The 19,437-nt window shown below is 39.7% G+C and overlaps 1 protein-coding gene across 10 annotated transcripts in view; it reads right to left on the minus strand.

Moving 5' to 3' along the window:
* GRIA4 (glutamate ionotropic receptor AMPA type subunit 4) overlaps window positions 1-19,437 on the minus strand; it is a 403,247-nt gene that overhangs the window by 246,544 nt on the left and 137,266 nt on the right. For 6 of the 10 annotated variants that reach the window (XM_078432679.2, XM_078432681.2, XM_078432680.2 and 3 more), the window contains one exon: window positions 1,019-1,258. In XM_078432679.2, coding sequence (XP_078288805.1) covers window positions 1,019-1,258 — 240 coding nt within the window. Of the gene's footprint in view, window positions 1-1,018; window positions 1,259-1,705; window positions 2,380-19,437 lie in introns of those variants that run through there. The other 4 variants (XM_078432677.2, XM_078432678.2, XM_078432685.2 and 1 more) reach the window with 1 other exon arrangement.

Genomic DNA, 19,437 nt, shown 5'->3' on the forward strand with positions numbered 1-19,437 from the left:
CAGTGGTGTGACATCTTATAGGATATACCATCTCTGAAAATAGGAAATTATGCTTTGGCCTTTGAAGATAATTACATCTTCAAAAGATTTATTTTGCTTGTTCATTGTTTTATGTTTATTGTTTTACTCATGGCACAGACAGAATTTTATTCAATGATATTCTCAAAACGTTGCCAGTTTGAATTTTTATTCCAACTTCTTGTCATATATACTCTTTAAGGGAAAAATATTGAAGATAAAAAGCCCAAAGGGAGTTCCCTGCTGTTTATTCTGCAATATAATCTGTTGCTGTGATTCTAGACACTAAATAGAAAGAAAAAATAAAAAAAAGAATATGCAAATTTAAGTTATGTCTCACAATGAAAAGTCAAAGTATCTCAAACCTGTATAAAAATGCATGATTGTCAATAACTTATTCACCTTGTTTTTCCAACACATGGGTTGCAGAGTATCAGTTCCTGATCTTCAGAGCCCGATAGGTGATGGTAAAATGTAAGGTTGCCAGGGCCCCGAAGCCTTACCCCAAATCTGTACCGCACTGTCACCACATTTCAATTACTCACTTCAAGTTTCACATGTCAAACCCATGGATATGCTTCAACTACTACTTTCTTTTTCCTTTTTCTTTTTTAAATAAAATTATAGATATAGAGATGCAGACAGAAAAATCAACTTGCTCCCTTAAAGACATTCCAAGACATGAGATCATCTGCACTTGAGGCAAAAGACATTTATTTCCTGATTGTACCTGAAATATCATCACAGAAATGTTCAAAGAAGTATTTATCTTGATTTCAGCTAAGTCACAGAGCATGGTTGGCTCATGAATAATCTGGTGCATCTGATGCTCATTTAATTAGAAGTTTCCAGATAAAATTACTGATAATACCCATTGACCCTTTTCTGATTTTAGCTGTAGTAGAGCTCAAATTATTTCCCTAAGTCACAAAAGTGACACCAGGCCACTTCTGGTTGAAAGTTAGGGTTTTACTCATGTGGGCGTGGAATTGCGACTTACCCCTGTCCGTGTCGTACAGGAAGACGAAACAGTTCCATTCGTAGTGGTCCAGCAGACTCAGGAGCGCGCCCCGCAAGGACGGTCTGAGCTGCAGCACAAACTGGCTCTCCCCCTCCGTGGGGAAACTCGGTGTGATGAGGGAGATGTGCAAGGCGCTGCAGAACGAGGTCAAGGTGTGTACCGACCTCTTATCGTAGAGTCCGAAAATGGCGAACACGCCTCTAGAATACTGGGAACAGACTGAAAAAGAGAAGGAAAGAAACACACTATTAGCACACTCAAGCTGGTGAGTTGCACATCTACAGTCCATGAACTTAAAAAAAAAAAAAAAAAAAAAAAAAAAGTCTGAATCACTCGTATAGTCAGGAACATAAGGAAAGTAAAAGTGGAGAGTGCACTTAATTGTGGAATTCATTAACGGATTGCTGAGTATGTGCTCAGAGCCTTGCACTGGGCCTGGTAACAAGGAGCCATAGGTTTCCTCTCTCCAGAAGCCAGTTCAGGGCTGTGTTCCCAGACAGAGACTAGGAAGACCCCGGCCGCCAGGAAGACCCCACCAACATAAGTCCCCGCCACTAGGAAAACCCCGGCCACCAGGAAGGCCCCGGCCGCCAGGAAGACCCTGGCCACTAGGAACACCCGGCTGCTAGGAAAACCCCGGCCTCGCCTGGTCCACCAGATCTGCACCTGTTGGTAAGGCAGCTCGTCCTGAAGGAGTACTGGGGGCTGACCCCGAGGCAGAGAGAGAGAGGACTCCATAACAAAGGGACCCCAGCCCCACGCCGGGAGTTGCCCCCGCAGGGGTGGTACTGAGGCTCCAGGTACAGATTCGCCCCCTCTGTGGCGAAGAGAGAAAGTTGTGGTTTAAAGGAGCAACTAGAGGGGCGCCTGGGTGGCTTGGTCGGTTCAGCATCTGACCCAACCGGCTCAGGGCACGATTTTTGGGTGACCCTCCCATCTGGCTCCAGGCCCGCAGGGCGGACCCTACTTGGGAATCTCTCTCTCCACTCTCTCTGCTCCTCCCCTGCCCGGGCTCTCTCTGCCCTGTCTCTCTGTTTCTCTCAAAACAAACAACTGAACATCTAAGAAACAAACAAAGGAATAACCAGAACCCAAAGAAACCAGGCCTAGCAGGAAGCCCGGAAGGTGGGGGGGTGGAGCGACTAGAGGTCTTCCGGGTGAGAGGTCGGCGAGCGCCCCCTGCGTGCACTCGGCCCCGGGGAGCCCGCGGCGAGGCCTCAAACTCAGTTCCAGGTGCCAGGAGCACGCCGCCGCCTCCGCCTCCGCCTCCGGGAGCTCTGCCACAGATGCCCTCGGGCTCGGAAAACAACCCCGGTGGAAAAGGGCAAGTACAACGTAACAGGTGTGGCCTTGGAGCCCCACGAAAGCGGAGCCGCTGGAAGTTTCATGGTTCGTGCTCCCCCTCCACCTGGAGGGCGCGGAGCCCCAGCCGCCCCGCCCCCCGGGCACCCTCAGGGCACACACCTCCCCCAGCCCACCTCCACCCTGTCCACCCGGGGCGCCCTCAGTGCCCACAGCCCCGGGGCCACCCCACCTCCAGCCCGTCCACAGGGCAGCCACAAGGCAGAGTGACCTGGGACCCCCAGTCCACCAGCCACTGGGCACACCAGCCACTGGGCACAAAGAGTCTACACAAGCGTCGACCATCCACACACCATGCCTTCCAGTTGGAGAAAGGTGGCTGTTCAGCCTCATTCATTGAAACAAATAGGTGGTCAAGCAAAGTGTGGATACAGAGGAATTTGCTCCAAATGAAAAAACAAGACAGAACTCCATAAAAAGAACTAAATGAAATAGAGATAAGCAATCTGAAATGTTACTTTTTTTTTTATTTTTATTTTTAAATCATAACCTTAGAGTTCTCTTGAACCATGTCTGAAAACAAGTTAAGCTGTCTGGAAAATCACTGTTGGGCGTCCTCAATACTCAGGGGAATTGTGACCAGCTGTGTAGCTTCTAGGTTGGATATAAAGCTAACACAGAGCAGTTTCATAACCCAGCAGAACCAAGTCCCCCCTGCAGTAGACAGGTGCACAATGTCCCATTCTTTCCCTTCTATGTTCCCAGTTGTTGGCAAGGACAATGAGGCAAATACAAAAAGAGAGAAAACAAAACAAAAACAAAAAACAAAAACTCTTCTCAAGATTCTTGCCCAGCTACATTTTGATCCCTCTTTTGACATGACCAAATTCTAGTCCAAACTTGGATGACTTTTTCTAATTTACCTTTATTTAATTTAATTTTAATTTTATTTTAAAAATGTTTTTCATTATTCTTGAGAGAGAGCGAGCGAGCAGAGGAGGGGCAGAGAGGAAGACAAAGAATTTGAAGCAGCTTCCAGGCTCTGAGGTGTCAGCACAGAGCCCAATGCTGGGCTGAAACTCATGGACCATGAAATCATGACCTGAGTAGAAGTCACACGCTTAACCAACTGAGCCACCCAGGCACCCCTCTAATTTACCTTTTAAAGGATACAAATTTGCATGAAAAAAAATACTCCATGTATGCAATAAAGCAAGACTGTTTGAATTCCAGATTCTTAGAGTTTACCACATAATGGTTTTAAGGTCCATTTTTCCTTGGCTTATATAGCTAGTTTAAGAAGGCTTTAGTTCTATGAAATGTTTATGTTTTCTGATTTTATGTTTTGGTTACTACTTTTAATTGCTAAGTTCATTATGAAGCCTTGAATATTGGATAATCTAGAGGTATTTACCTTAGGAGTAGTTCATTGTGATACAAAGAAATTAGATTCTGCTTTGTTGAAGCAGTAATAGGCTCTTAGAAAAAAAATTAATTACCTTAATAACATTTATATCCATATTCTACAATACCTGGGTTTTAGGAAATTAGGAGGCATAATTAAATAAGATAAATTAATAAAACCTGGCAGAATTTCTTCTGTTCTTGTTTATTTTGCTTCTGAAATTGGGGATACAGTCTGAGCAATGTAATTATAGCAGAAGAAGGTACCAGTTAAAAGAAAATGGATGTTACTGGTCTTCTTTAGATGAGGTGCTCTAAGAGATATTGTATATATTGTGGAAAAACTAAAGCCTAACTAAGGGACCAGCGTCTATATTCAAATGGATAAGACTAGGATAGACCTGACCTTAAAAAATAGAAGATGTATGTTACCTAACTAGAACTTCAAGTTGGAAGAAAAAAATAAAATATACAGGAAAGGCTGCAAACGTTGCAAATCAGTTCAAATCCTAGTACTCTTGTTAGCCAGGTGACCTTGACTAAGTTATTTAATCTTACTTGCCTCAACTATAAATATATAATATGCCAAAAATTAAATAACATAATGTATGTAAAAGTACTATTACATATGGGAGACGACCAATAAGTGGTGAGTTATATAAAGAAATTCCACCAAGGAAGAACATCCAATTCTAATTCTATGCTCACCCATGAAATACCATTTGATCACCTGAGTAGACTGACTAATCTAGAAGGCTTGGTCTGACAGTGTGACTGGCTGCAATTTTCTCGCAATATATAAGACACAAGGTAATGTAACATTTGGGTATCCGGAGTTGCAACTCAATTCATTTATATAACTTAAGAGACTTGATCTGATAAATCAAGTTGCTGGATCAGATGTTAACCTTGTGAATGTTCCACCAAGGCTTTGGATGTATTTACATAAGTGCTATCTATATATTTAGCATACAACCAGGCGGGAGTCGCTTGGCTCCTTTGTAAAGTTTTCATATTATCCTGTTCTCTTGACTTTTATGCAAATTGAGGGACCACTCTCAATCTTTCCACAGGAAATAATCTGGCTTAAATAATTTTTATTTTACCCTATTGAAAAAAAAGTTGAAGAGCCAGAACTCAAATCTAAGATACTGGCTTTCAGTTTGGTGTTGAAACTACCAACATGTTAATTCTTGTTCAAGAAAACATAATAAACAAATCCTGTACTTTAACATACTCATGTATGTAATAAACATTTACATAATCCTTTCTGTTACGGCATTTTAGAACCATACCATTGTCAAGTTTGGGTTTCCAAACTGTTTTTCTAGGAACCCCACAAGTTCTCTAGGAGGACTTGAATAGCTTTGCAGAAACTTTTTTTTTCTAAATTTCTTTATTTATTTTTAGAGAGAGAAAAAGAGTGTTGAGCAGGGGAGGGGCAGAGAGAGAGGTAAAGAGAATCCCAAGCAGGCTCCATACGGTCAGTACAGAGCCCAATGAGGGGCTAGAACCCACAAACTGTAAGATCATGACCTGAGCCAAAATCAAGAGTCAGATGCTCAACCAACTGAGTCACCCAGGCGGCCCTGCAGGGAAAGCTTTGATGAGACAGAAAAGGGTAGTACAGTATGCCACTCCCCCCGTAAAACCCTACAGCACATCTTATTTCATCTATTTCAAATATTGAGCTACTGCCTATATAAACTTTTATATAAGAATAGTATTAAACTACTACTTTAAAAAAAAGGTCAAAACAATGAATATACTCTGTACAAAGTTCCCCAGCTGTTTTTTTTTTTTTTATTATATTGTTGTCAGTGTAATCATTATGACTTTCCACTACTCTGGTGCTTGCTATATGATTTAGCTTAATTTATTCTACCTGTGACTCAACAAACTCAATATTTTCTGATATTTAATCATCTTGTATCTGCTTTCATTCATTTGCATCATCATAAATATCTACTCTTTTTCACCGCCATCTGTCATTCTGCTTCTCATAAACTTATTTTGTCACTCACATTTTACTTTCCCTTTGCAAAGGTCCAGTTTTAGTAGGATTCATTTGAATTTTTCTTTTTGGTCTATTTCATTTAGATTATTTGCTTGGCAGGTGAAGATTATTGGGTTTCCTATGTATGTGGATAGATTATCAGTCAAATGTTCAACGTTATTATCTTGATGTGATACCCCACATAGTATTTTATTTGGTCCAACAGATTCAAATTCTAGAATATAACTATTTCTGTATTTATTACTATACTCTAGCTTTGCAAACACTCAAATCGAAATTTATTTGGTGGTGTCTTATGATATCTATTGTTGCTTACCATACAGATAATTATTCAAACAATGGATCTTTTTCTTATACTATATAAATGCATACACAAATTAATGAGAGTAAAATAAGCTGAGTACCCATGTGTTCAGACATGTATACACAAAAGTGAAACTGAATTTTAATGTTCTTGTATAACATGGCTGAATATAACACAAAAGAAGTAATGCTTAGTCATCAACAAGATGTGATGACAGTATGCTGATATACTTGGGGATACAAACAGTAATCAGGATAAGACTTTGAAATAATCCAGTTATAATTTTAAGCACTTATTATATATTCTGCTTCACTGATGAGATCACTAGGATTGTGTATTATGTGGATAAATTCCTAATATAAACACATCATATTAATCCATTCATCTTTTACCTGATGGTGTCAATTAACCAGATCAGTCTTCTCATCAGGTAGTTACCCCATCCCATTCCAGATGCCACACTCCAGATGCCAAGCCAAGTCACATGATAATATAATTTGATGATTCATAGCTTCCCATTGCATGTAAATCAAATGACATGGTTTTAGCTCAGTGTTTTGCAAGTTGTGGGACATAAATCCAGGTGCTGTGCTGGATTTTCCGTGACCTCTGCCTCAGGGGTAGGAAGAGTGCAGGCTGATGCTCATTTCCTTCCTTCCTTCCTTCCTTCCTTCCTTCCTTCCTTCCTTCCTTCTTTCCTTTCTTTCCCTCTCTCTCTCTCTTCTATATCTATCTATCTATCTATCTATCTATCTATCTATCAATCAAATGAGACAGACAAAGACAAAGAGGATTGGAGAAATCTGAGCATGTTTCTTTGAGGGAATGGAGTCAGCAGAAAGGGAAATACATACAAAAGAGAAAAGGGGTACCAAATAGGGAAGGCCCCAAATAGAATGTATAGGGTCAAGGGCACATATAAAATTTGCCTTGAATGAGATGTGCAGGTGTGTGGAGGGTAATTCATTCTAGAGTTCAAAGATCAAAAGATAACATTGTATAGGGTACAGTTTCCTACCTGCACTGATCCAAGAGACAGGGTTGCAGCAGTGAGATTCATTCAATAAAACTGTGTGAAAGTGGCACGAGTTACAAATAATTGCGGAGAGGGGCACCTGGGTGACTCAGTTAAGCATCCGACTGTGGCTCAGGTCATGATCTCCAAGTTTGTGGGTTCAAGTCCCCACACTGGGGTCTGTGCTGACAGCTCGGAGCCTGGGGCCTGCTCTGGATTCTCTCTGTCTCTCTCTCTGCCCCTCCCACTAAAAAAATAAATAAAAACATTTAAAAAAATACAAACAATTGCAGAGGGTAGGAGAGGAAACTAAAAACACATAACATATATTATAAACTTCATGATGAGAGGGAACCCTTCTTATTTTACCCACAACTGTATCCAACTCAACACATACAACACAGTACCTATAAAAGCTTATGGGATGAATGACAAAACAAAATGAAGGATTAAGTGACCACGGACAGAAGACAAGATATGAAAATATAAATTAGAAGTGGCAACAATTTAGAAATTCATGATTTTCTTCAGGCACAACATGCAGATGGTAACCAAAATGAAAGACAATGAGGAGTTCAAAACTTTCCTCCTTGGAACGAATTCTTCTCTTGCTTACCCAACACACGCTTTCCTGGGTCTCCACTTATTGTAATGCTGTTCTCAATTTTCCCCCTTGCAACTCCCTGTCTCACCAATCTTCTCATCTTCTTCTACACCCTTTCTTCAGATAATGTCATCTATTTCTATGACTTTAAATATCATCCGTGTGCCAGTAGTTCCCTGATTAAGACCTTCAGGTTTTATTATTTCCTATGAGTTTAGACTCAAACATCAATACTTAATGTTTCCATTTGTTGTTTTTTCAGCACCTAAGACCCAGATGGACCAAATCAGGACCCTTCATTTTTCTTTCAGAACCTCGTTTCTGCTTTCCCCCTTCCCAATAAAAAGCATGGCCATCTATGAAAATATTCTTGATCTGTAACTTCCTTCTATTCCCACATTGAAATCATGAGAAAATCTCGATGGTTTTACCTCCAAAATATCTAAAATATATCAAAATCTTCCAACTCCTCTGTATCTCCACTATGCTGCCATTGTCCTGCCCAGTCTACTAGTTAAGTCTCCAAACTGTACTTCCTGTTCCTAGTTTTCTTCCTTCCCCATCATTCTCCACTCAGCAGAGTGTGATAAGATGGCCTCATCCCTACTTAATGTTCCACTGGATTTTCCTCATATTTAAACTAATATCCACATGGCCTAAAATGCTCTTATGAGGAATACTATGAAAAATTATATGCCAACAAACTGGACAACCTGGAAGAAATGGACAAATTCCTAAGCACCCACACACTTCCAAAACTCAAACAGGAAGAAATAGGAAACTTGAACATACCTATAACCAGTGAAGAAATTGAATCAGTTATCAAAAATCTCCCAACAAATAAGAGTCCAGGACCAGATGGCTTCCCAGGGGAGTTCTACCAGACATTTAAAGCAGAGATAATACCTATCCTTCTCAAGCTGTTCCAAAAAATAGCTGTTTCAAAAAATAGAAAGGGAAGGAAAACTTCCAGACTCATTCTATGAAGCCAGCATTACTTTGATTCCTAAACCAGACAGAGACCCAGTAAAAAAAAGAGAACTACAGGCCAATATCCCTAATGAATATGGATGCAAAAATTCTCAATAAGATACTAGCAAATCAAATTCAACAGCATATAAAAAGAATAATTCACCATGATCAAGTGGGATTCATTCCTGGGATGCAGGGCTGGTTCAACATTTTCAAATCAATCAATGTGATACATCACATTAATAAAAGAAAAGATAAGAACCATATAATCCTGTCAATCGATACAGAAAAAGCATTTGACAAAATTCAGTATCCTTTCTTAATAAAAAGAAAGGATAGAAGGAACATACTTAAAGATCATAAAAGCCATTTATGAAAAGCCCACAGCTAATATCATCCTCAATGGGGAAAAACTGAGAGCTTTCTCCTTGAGATCAGGAACACGACAGGGATGTCCTCTCTCACCGCTGTTGTTTAACATAGTGTTGGAAGTGCTAGCATCAGCAATCAGACAACAAAAGGAAATCGAAGGCATCAAAATTGGCAAAGAGGAAGTCAAGCTTTCACTTTTTGCAGATGACATACATGGAAAACCCGATAGACTCCACCAAAAGTCTGCTAGAACTGATACATGAATTCAGCAAAGTCGCAGGATACAAATCAATGTACAGAAATCAGTTGCATTCTTATACACTAATAATGAAGCAACAGAAAGACAAATAAAGAAACTGATCCCATTCACAATTGCACCAAGAAGCATAAAATACCTAGGAATAAACCTAACCAAAGATGTAAAAGATCTATATGCTGAAAACTATAGAAAGCTTATGAAGGAAATTGAAGAAGATATAAAGAAATGGAAAGACATTCCCTGCTCATGGATTGGAAAAATAAATATTGTTAAAATGTCAATACTACCCAAAGCTATCTACACATTCAATGCAATCCCAATCAAAATTGCACCAGCATTCTTCTCGAAGCTACAACAAGCAATCCTAAAATTCATATGGAACCACAAAAGGCCCCAAATAGCCAAAGTAATTTTGAAGAAGACCAAAGCAGGAGGCATCACAATCCCAGACTTTAGCCTCTACTACAAAGCTGAAATAATCAAGACAGCATGGTATTGGCACAAAAACAGACACATAGACCACTGGAATAGAATAGAAACCCCAGAACTAGACCCACAAACGTATGGCCAACCAATCTTTGACAAAGCAGGAAAGAATATCCAATGGAAAAAAGACAGTCCCTTTAACAATTGGTGCTGGGAGAACTGGACAGCAACATGCAGAAGGTTGAAACTAGACCACTTTCTCACACCATTCACAAAAATAAATTCAAAATGGATAAAGGACCTGAATGTGAGACAGGAAACCATCCGAACCCTAGAGGAGAAAGCAGGAAAAGACCTTTCTGACCTCAGCCGCAGCCATTTCTTACTTGACACATCCCCAAAGGCAAGGGAGTTAAAAGCAAAAATGAACTATTGGGACTTCATGAAGAGAAAAAGCTTCTGCACAGGAAAGGAAACAATCAACAAAACTAAAAGGCAACAAACGGAATTGGAAAAAGTATTTGCAAATGACATATTGGACAAAGGGCTAGTACCCAAAATCTATAAAGAGCTCACCAAACTCCACACCAAAAAACAAATAATCCAGTGAAGAAATGGGAAGAAAACATGAATAGACACTTCTCTAAAGAAGACATCCAGATGGCCAAAAGGCACATGAAAAGATGCTCAACGTTGCTCCTCATCAGGAAAATACAAATCAAAACCACACTGAGATACCACCTCACGCCAGTCAGAGTGGCTAAAATGAACAAATCAGGAGACTATAGATGCTGGAGAGGATGTGGAGAAATGGGAACCCTCTTGCACTGTTGGTGGGAATGCAAACTGGTGCAGCCGCTCTGGAAAACAGTGTGCAGGTTCCTCAAAAAAATTAAAAATAGACCTACCCTATGACCCAGCAGTAGCACTGCTAGGAATTTACCCAAGGGATACAGGAGTACTAATGCATAGGGGCACTTGTACCCCAATGTTTATAGCAGTACTTTCAACAATAGCCAAACTATGGAAAGAGCCTAAATGTCCATCAACTGATGAATGGATAAAGAAATTATGGCTTATATACACAATGGAATACTATGTGACAATGAGAAAGAATGAAATATGGCCTTTTGTAGCAACGTGGATGGAACTGGAGAGTGTTATGCTAAGTGAAATAAGTCATACAGAGACAGACAGATACCATATGGTTTCACTCTTATGTGGATTCTGAGAAACTTAACAGAAGACCATGGGGGAGGAGAAGGAAAAAAGAAAAAAAGGTTGGAGAGGGAGGGAGCCAAAACATAAGAGAGTCTTAAAAACTGAGAACAAACTGAGTGTTGATGGGGGGTGGGTGATGGGTATTGAGGAGGGCATCTTTTGGGATGAGCACTGGGTGTTGTATGGAAACCAATTTGACAATAAATTTCATATTTAAAAAAATAATTAAAAAATAAATTAAAAATGGCAAAAAAATTAGATTATCTAAAATTATTTGTATGTAGCCATTTTAGCTCAATTGTGGTATGTGCTGTTCTACTGTAATGGACTTTAGTAGTTTTTTAAAACAAGGTTAATAAAACTACAACCTTTCAGATTTTAGAAATTTTACTAATAAAGGGCAGTCTTTCCTTCAAAAAATAAAAAATAAAACAATAAAACGCCCTTATGATTTTGTCTTTACTAAACTCATGGACCATTGCTCCCTCCCATACAAGACTAAGCCATACTCTCCCTTTTTGTGTTACTTAAACACACCTTCCACTTTAGGGCCTTGGCACTAACTGGCCAACCCTTGACTTCTCGCTGTTCCTGTCTCAGTGAACATGTCAATTCCTCCCAGAGCCTCTCCCTGACTCCTCTAGAAAATGAGGTTCCCAGAGCTCTAGTCATGCTCTACTGCATGACCTTGTTTTATTGTGTACATAGCTGTTATCACATTTTGAAATCACCTTACTCATTTGATTGCTTATTTATCTCTTTTCTCCGGGACAGTAGGAGTTCTGCAAGAGGAGGGAATTTGACTGCCTTTTCACTGATTCAGCCTCAGACTCTAGAACTGGAAAAGGGAAAGCTCTCTGTTAGTGTTTGCTGAATGAACAAAATCATGGTTTCTCATAAAGGAAATAAGGAGAGAAGAAAGACTAAGAGGGTGTGGAATGATTGGCTAAAAGCCCCCAAAATCAACTTGCCTGTTGCTGAGTTTACTCTGGCAGTTAAGTTCCCCGTTCCCTGGCTGGGAGTCTAGGCAACATACTGTTGGTGTCTATATGCATCTTTCCTCCTCTTTCAACTGTGTAATCACTCACCATTTTCTTAAATGTTTACTTATTTTGAGAGACAGAAGGAGATAGAATCCCAAGTAGGTGTTCCACCGTCATTGTGGAGCCCATCATGGGGCTTTATCTCACAAACCCTGAGATCATGAGCTCAGCCGAAATCAAGAATCAGATGCTCAACCACGTCACCCAGGCACCCCTCACCATTTGTTTTTAACTAAAGCTTAGTTACTGAAAACTGCCACATATTGTGGCCTAAAAATTTCATGATTCTTTATGAGGAAAACAATTATAATCTTAACTATGTATTACTGTTTTTTAAAACAATTTAATGTTCAGTTAATGAGACGATTTTCTTTCACAACTGACCCAAACATCTATATTGTATGTTTCTATCAGGGCGACGTTATATTATCATTTTTATACATTTAATTTTGACTAGCTGGAATATGGTGAGGTGAGAAGTTTCATCAGCACTGGAGAGTCTGATCTCTGTCTGAAATGGTATAAATTCTAGGTCTGCTGCCCTCTCCTACCTTCCCCTGCACAGCAACTTGGTCCTAGACTGTCCTGAGGATTGTTTCTCACCCTGTATTTACCTAATTTCTACCTATTATTTTTTATAATCCTGCCATTTATCTTTCTTCTAAAAGAACTCTTATCACTCACCTGGATTTTTAAAATAATGTCTCTTAAAATACCCATAGTCTATTGGAAAACTTTCCAAAGTCAGGAAGTATTACTTAAGCACCTTCCCTCTTTCTCTGATTATTTGATGTTAAAATGATGAGCTCCTCATGTTCACATTTGAAAAGTCTCAGTCAGATGGTGGATAGAGCATGCTGGGCCCAGAATTCATTAATTTATGCCCTTAAGGCATTATCATAGATTATTAATATGTAAAAGCTAATTTTCTTAGACTTGTAAGCAGTGGTTAGCTGGAGTACATAAAGTTACTGAAGCTAATCACTCTAAATGACAAGTCGAAATGCAAATTACACCAAAATATTTCACTTCAATTATATCACAATTAAGTACTTCCGCTTTCTCAGATGTCTTCTCCGAAGATGCTTCTGGACAATGCCATCAAAGATCACAATGAGATGTAATCACTCGCGTGGCCCTGCACATGCTCTCCTTCGGTTTTATGACATCTCAGCTAGAAAGCACATTTCAATTCTAAATTAAACTAATCGAGAGCTCAGTAAAAATATACAGGCTTGTTTGCACATTTCTTTCCAGAGTCAGGCCATCATAATGGAAACACATGGCTCATTTTGCTTCCAAGGCCCATAAAGGAAGAAGCAGAAGGCTATTTGCAACGCTCAGCACAAGAAGCAAAGACTTCATCCCGTGTAAAAATGGCTGCTCGGGTAGTCATTTGGGTGCTGCGAAGATCATAGGATTCTTTTATACTGCTAATATATAACCATAAGAACTCCAACAAGTAAGTCTTTAGAAGGAAGGAAGGTGAGAGGAGAGGAAGAAACCCGTTCTGAAGAGCGCATAAATCGTAACAGGTGTATTTGGTTCTTCGCCTTGTCAACTTCCAGCCATAAAGAAAATTACAGGGGAAAGGCACCCAGTGATATACTGTTCCGCATTCAAGGATCTGGAACATATTTTCACCTTTAAGTGGCTCCTTAATGGAAACATTCGATTCATCATCTATATTTTATACTATACAACTGAGTGGCGTAATTGCTTCAGAGTTCTTTGTATGCTCGAGAAACTTTTTCAAGGGTCTAAATAACATGTCGAAAGCTTTTCTTCATCAGAGGAGACGCAGCTGTCCTACTGAAAAGCATTTAAATGCATCATGGGAATGGATAACATCAATTAAAAATGGAATGGAATAATATTGGACAGATATTGGAGTGGGTTCTACAAACAACTGTTCTCATGAATATTGTGCTTCCTGGAGAGCGGAAGTGTCATCACTTATCTTGGGTACAGAATCTATGACATCTGTTTAATGTCTGTCTGTACTACCAGACGTCACAGCAAGGACTGACGGGTCCTGCCATCGTCTTCTTCCCTCTCCAGCATCCAGCATCATGCTTGGCACATAGCTGGTGTTCAATAGATACCTGCCGAATCAACAGGCAAATTAACAGAGGCAAAGAGGAGGTCATGTGTGAAAGGCATGTGAGATTTGTGAAGATAGTGTATCTCGCTCGTCATTTCAGTGGGACACAGCCATCTGAAGCAAATCTAACAAGTAAAATTGTGTTTTGACAAAAGATCACAATGTCTCATTGTACTTAATAGGACACAATTTAGCAAAGTTAATTCACATTCAACTTATCTGGAATCCATAGCTTACACACTTGTAATGGGGCTACCTGCTGTGTGCATTAGGCTAAGGATCCACACCCAGGTGCTCTAGTGTCACGTCCTGAGCACAAGGGAGTCATCCAGGCAGCCAGCTGGGGAAAGGAATGGGAAGAAAACCTAGCAATTATTAAGCACCTACGGTGTGTCAGGTTCTGCCACATTTTGTATTCATTATCTCATTCAAACTTCATGGCAGCCCTACAAGGTAAGTCTTAAGTCTTCTCATTTTTCTTTTTCATTTTTAAAGATGAAATGTGGTAAAGTGATGCAGCTTGTATAAACGTACACATGTAAGTGGGGAAAGAGCAATTTTTTTTTTATTTTTTAATATATGAAATTTACTGTCAAATTGGTTTCCATACAACACCCAGTGCTCATCCCAAAAGGTGCCCTCCTCAATACCCATCACCCACCCTGCCCTCCCTCCCACCCTGCCCTCCCTCCCACCCCCCATCAACCCTCAGTTTGTTCTCAGTTTTTAACAGTCTCTTATGCTTTGGCTCTCTCCCACTCTAACCTCTTTTTTTTTTTTCTTTCCTTCCTTCCCCTCCCCCATGGGTTTCTGTTATGTTTCTCAGAATCCACATAAGAGTGAAACCATATGGTATCTGTCTTTCTCTGTATGGCTTATTTCACTTAGCATCACACTCTCCAGTTCCATCCATGTTGCTACAAAAGGCCATATTTCATTTTTTCTCATTGCCACGTAGTATTCCATTGTGTATATAAACCACAATTTCTTTATCCATTCATCAGTTGATGGACATTTAGGCTCTTTCCATAATTTGGCTATTGTTGAGAGTGCCGCTATAAACATTGGGGTACAGGTGCCCCTATGCATCAGTACTCCTGTATCCCTTGGATAAATTCCTAGCAGTGCTATTGCTGGGTCATAGGGTAGGTCTATTTTTAATTTTCTGAGGAACCTCCACACTGCTTTCCAGAGCGGCTGCACCAATTTGCATTCCCACCAACAGTGCAAGAGGGTTCCTGTTTCTCCACATCCTCTCCAGCATCTATAGTCTCCTGATTTCTTCATTTTGGCCACTCTGACTGGCGTGAGGTGGTATCTGAGTGTGGTTTTGATTTGTATTTCCCTGATAAGGAGCGACGTTGAGCATCTTTTCATGTGCCTGTTGGCCATCCGGATGTCTTCTTTAGAGAAGTGTCTATTCATGTTTTCTGCCCATTTCTTCACTGGGTTATTTGTTTTTCGGGTGTGGAGTTTGATGAGCTCTTTATAGATTTTGGATACTAGCCCTTTGTCCGATGTGTCATTTGCAAATATCTTTTCCCATTCCGTTGGCTGCCTTTTAGTTTTGTTGGTTGTTTCCTTTGCTGTGCAGAAGCTTTTTATCTTCATAAGGTCCCAGTAATTCACTTTTGCTTTTAATTCCCTTGCCTTTGGGGATGTGCCGAGTAAGAGATTGCTACGGCTGAGGTCAGAGAGGTCTTTTCCTGCTTTCTCCTCTAAGGTTTTGATGGTTTCCTGTCTCACATTCAGGTCCTTTATCCATTTTGAGTTTATTTTTGTGAATGGTGTGAGAAAGTGGTCTAGTTTCAACCTTCTGCATGTTGCTGTCCAGTTCTCCCAGCACCATTTGTTAAAGAGACTGTCTTTTTTCCATTGGATGTTCTTTCCTGCTTTGTCAAAGATGAGTTGGCCATACGTTTGTGGGTCTAGTTCTGGGGTTTCTATTCTATTCCATTGGTCTATGTGTCTGTTTTTATGCCAATACCATGCTGTCTTGAGGATGACAGCTTTGTAGTAGAGGCTAAAGTCTGGGATTGTGATGCCTCCTGCTTTGGTCTTCTTCTTCAAAATTACTTTGGCTATTCGGGGCCTTTTGTGGTTCCATATGAATTTTAGGATTGCTTGTTCTAGTTTCGAGAAGAATGCTGGTGCAATTTTGATTGGGATTGCATTGAATGTGTAGATAGCTTTGGGTAGTATTGACATTTTGACAATATTTATTCTTCCAATCCATGAGCAGGGAATGTCTTTCCATTTCTTTATATCTTCTTCAATTACCTGCATAAGCTTTCTATAGTTTTCAGCATACAGATCTTTTACATCTTTGGTTAGATTTATTCCTAGGTATTTTATGCTTCTTGGTGCAATTGTGAATGGGATCAGTTTCTTCATTTGTCTTTCTGTTGCTTCATTGTTAGTGTATAAGAATGCAACTGATTTCTGCACATTGATTTTGTATCCTGCAACTTTGCTGAATTCATGTATCAGTTCTAGCAGACTTTTGGTGGAGTCTATCGGATTTTCCATGTATAATATCATGTCATCTGCAAAAAGCGAAAGCTTGACTTCATCTTTGCCAATTTTGATGCCTTTGATTTCCTTTTGTTGTCTGATTGCTGATGCTAGAACTTCCAGCACTATATTGAACAACAGCGGTGACAGTGGGCATCCCTGTCGTGTTCCTGATCTCAGGGAAAAAGCTCTCAGTTTTTCCCCGTTGAGGATGATGTTAGCTGTGGGCTTTTCATAAATGGCCTTTATGATCTTTAAGTATGTTCCTTCTATCCCGACTTTCTCAAGGGTTTTTATTAAGAAAGGGTGCTGGATTTTGTCAAAGGCCTTTTCTGCATCGATTGACAGGATCATATGGTTCTTCTCTTTTTTTTTGTTAATGTGATGTATCACGTTGATCGATTTGCGAATGTTGAACCAGCCCTGCATCCCAGGAATGAATCCCACTTGATCATGGTGAATAATTCTTTTGATATGCTGTTGAATTCGATTTGCTAGTATCTTATTAAGAATTTTTGCATCCATATTCATCAGGGATATTGGCCTGTAGTTCTCTTTTTTTACTGGGTCTCTGTCTGGTTTAGGAATCAAAGTAATACTGGCTTCATAGAATGAGTCTGGAAGTTTTCCTTCCCTTTCTATTTCTTGGAATAGCTTGAGAAGGATAGGTATTATCTCTGCTTTAAACGTCTGGTAGAACTCCCCTGGGAAGCCATCTGGTCCTGGACTCTTATTTGTTGGGAGATTTTTGATAACTGATTCAATTTCTTCGCTGGTTATGGGTCTGTTCAAGCTTTCTATTTCCTCCTGATTGAGTTTTGGAAGAGTGTGGGTGTTTAGAAATTTGTCCATTTCTTCCAGGTTGTCCAATTTGCTGGCATATAATTTTTCATAGTATTCCCTGATAATTGTTTGTATCTCTGAGGGATTGGTTGTAATCATTCCATTTTCATTCATGATTTTATCTATTTGGGTCATCTCCCTTTTCTTTTTGAGAAGCCTGGCTAGAGGTTTGTCAATTTTGTTTATTTTTTCAAAAAACCAACTCTTGGTTTCGTTGATCTGCTCTACAGTTTTTTTAGATTCTATATTGTTTATTTCTGCTCTGATCTTTATTATTTCTCTTCTTCTGCTGGGTTTAGGCTGCCTTTGCTGTTCTGCTTCTATTTCCTTTAGGTGTGCTGTTAGGTTTTGTATTTGGGATTTTTCTTGTTTCTTGAGATAGGCCTGGATTGCAATGTATTTTCCTCTCAGGACTGCCTTCGCTGCATCCCAAAGCGTTTGGATTGTTGTATTTTCATTTTCGTTTGTTTCCATATATATTTTAATTTCTTCTCTAATTGCCTGGTTGACCCACTCATTCGTTAGTAGGGTGTTCTTTAACTTCCATGCTTTTGGAGGTTTTCCAGACTTTGTCCTGTGGTTGATTTCAAGCTTCATAGCATTGTGGTCTGAAAGTATGCATGGTATAATTTCAATTCTTGTAAACTTATGAAGGGCTGTTTTGTGACCCAGTATATGATCTATCTTGGAGAATGTTCCATATGCACTCGAGAAGAAAGTATATTCTGTTGCTTTGGGATGCAGAGTTCTAAATATATCTGTCAAGTCCATCTGATCCAATGTATCATTCAGGGCCCTTGTTTCTTTATTGACTGTGTGTCTAGATGATCTATCCATTTCTGTAAGTGGGGTGTTAAAGTCCCCTGCAATGACCACATTCTTATCAATAAGGTTGCTTATGTTTATGAGTAATTGTTTTATATATCTCGGGGCTCGGGTATTTGGCGCATAGACATTTATAATAGTTAGCTCTTCCTGGTGGATAGACCCTGTGATTATTATATAATGCCCTTCTTCATCTCTTGTTACAGCCTTTAATTTAAAGTCTAGTTTGTCTGATATAAGTATGGCTACTCCAGCTTTCTTTTGGCTTCCAGGAGCATGATAAATAGTTCTCCATCCCCTCACTCTCAATCTAAAGGTGTCCTCAGATCTAAAATGAATCTCTTGTAGACAGCAAATAGATGGGTCTTGTTTTTTTATCCATTCTGATACCCTATGTCTTTTAGTTGGCGCATTTAATCCATTTACATTCAGTGTTATTATAGAAAGATATGGGTTTAGAGTCATTGTGATGTCTGTATGTTTTATGTTTGTAGTGATGTCTCTGGTACTTTGTCTCACAGGATCCCCCTTAGGATCTCTTGTAGGGCTGGTTTCGTGGTGACAAATTCCTTCAGTTTTTGTTTGTTTGGGAAGACCTTTATCTCTCCTTCTATTCTAAATGACAGACTTGCTGGATAAAGGATTCTCGGCTGCATATTTTTTCTGTTTAGCACACTGTAGATATCGTGCCAAGCCTTTCTGGCCTGCCAAGTTTCAAAGGAGAGATCAGTCACGAGTCTTATCGGTCTCCCTTTATATGTGAGGGCACGTTTATCCCTTGCTGCTTTCAGAATTTTCTCTTTATCCTTGTATTTTGCCAGTTTCACTATGATATGTCGTGCAGAAGATCGATTCAAGTTACGTCTGAAGGGAGTTCTCTGTGCCTCTTGGATTTCAATGCCTTTTTCCTTCCCCAGTTCAGGGAAGTTCTCAGCTATAATTTGTTCAAGTACCCCTTCAGCACCCTTCCCTCTCTCTTCCTCCTCTGGGATACCAATTATGCGTATATTATTTTTTTTTAGTGTATCACTTAGTTCTCTAATTTTCCCCTCATACTCCTGGATTTTTTTATCTTTCTTTCAGCTTCCTCTTTCTCCATAACTTTATCTTCTAGTTCACCTATTCTCTCCTCTGCTTCTTCAAGCCGAGCCATTGTGGTTTCCATTTTGTTTT

This window comes from Panthera onca, chromosome D1 (genome assembly GCF_046562875.1).
Source record: "Panthera onca isolate mPanOnc1 chromosome D1, mPanOnc1 haplotype 2, whole genome shotgun sequence".
In the NCBI taxonomy this organism is placed as follows: Eukaryota; Metazoa; Chordata; class Mammalia; order Carnivora; family Felidae; genus Panthera; species Panthera onca.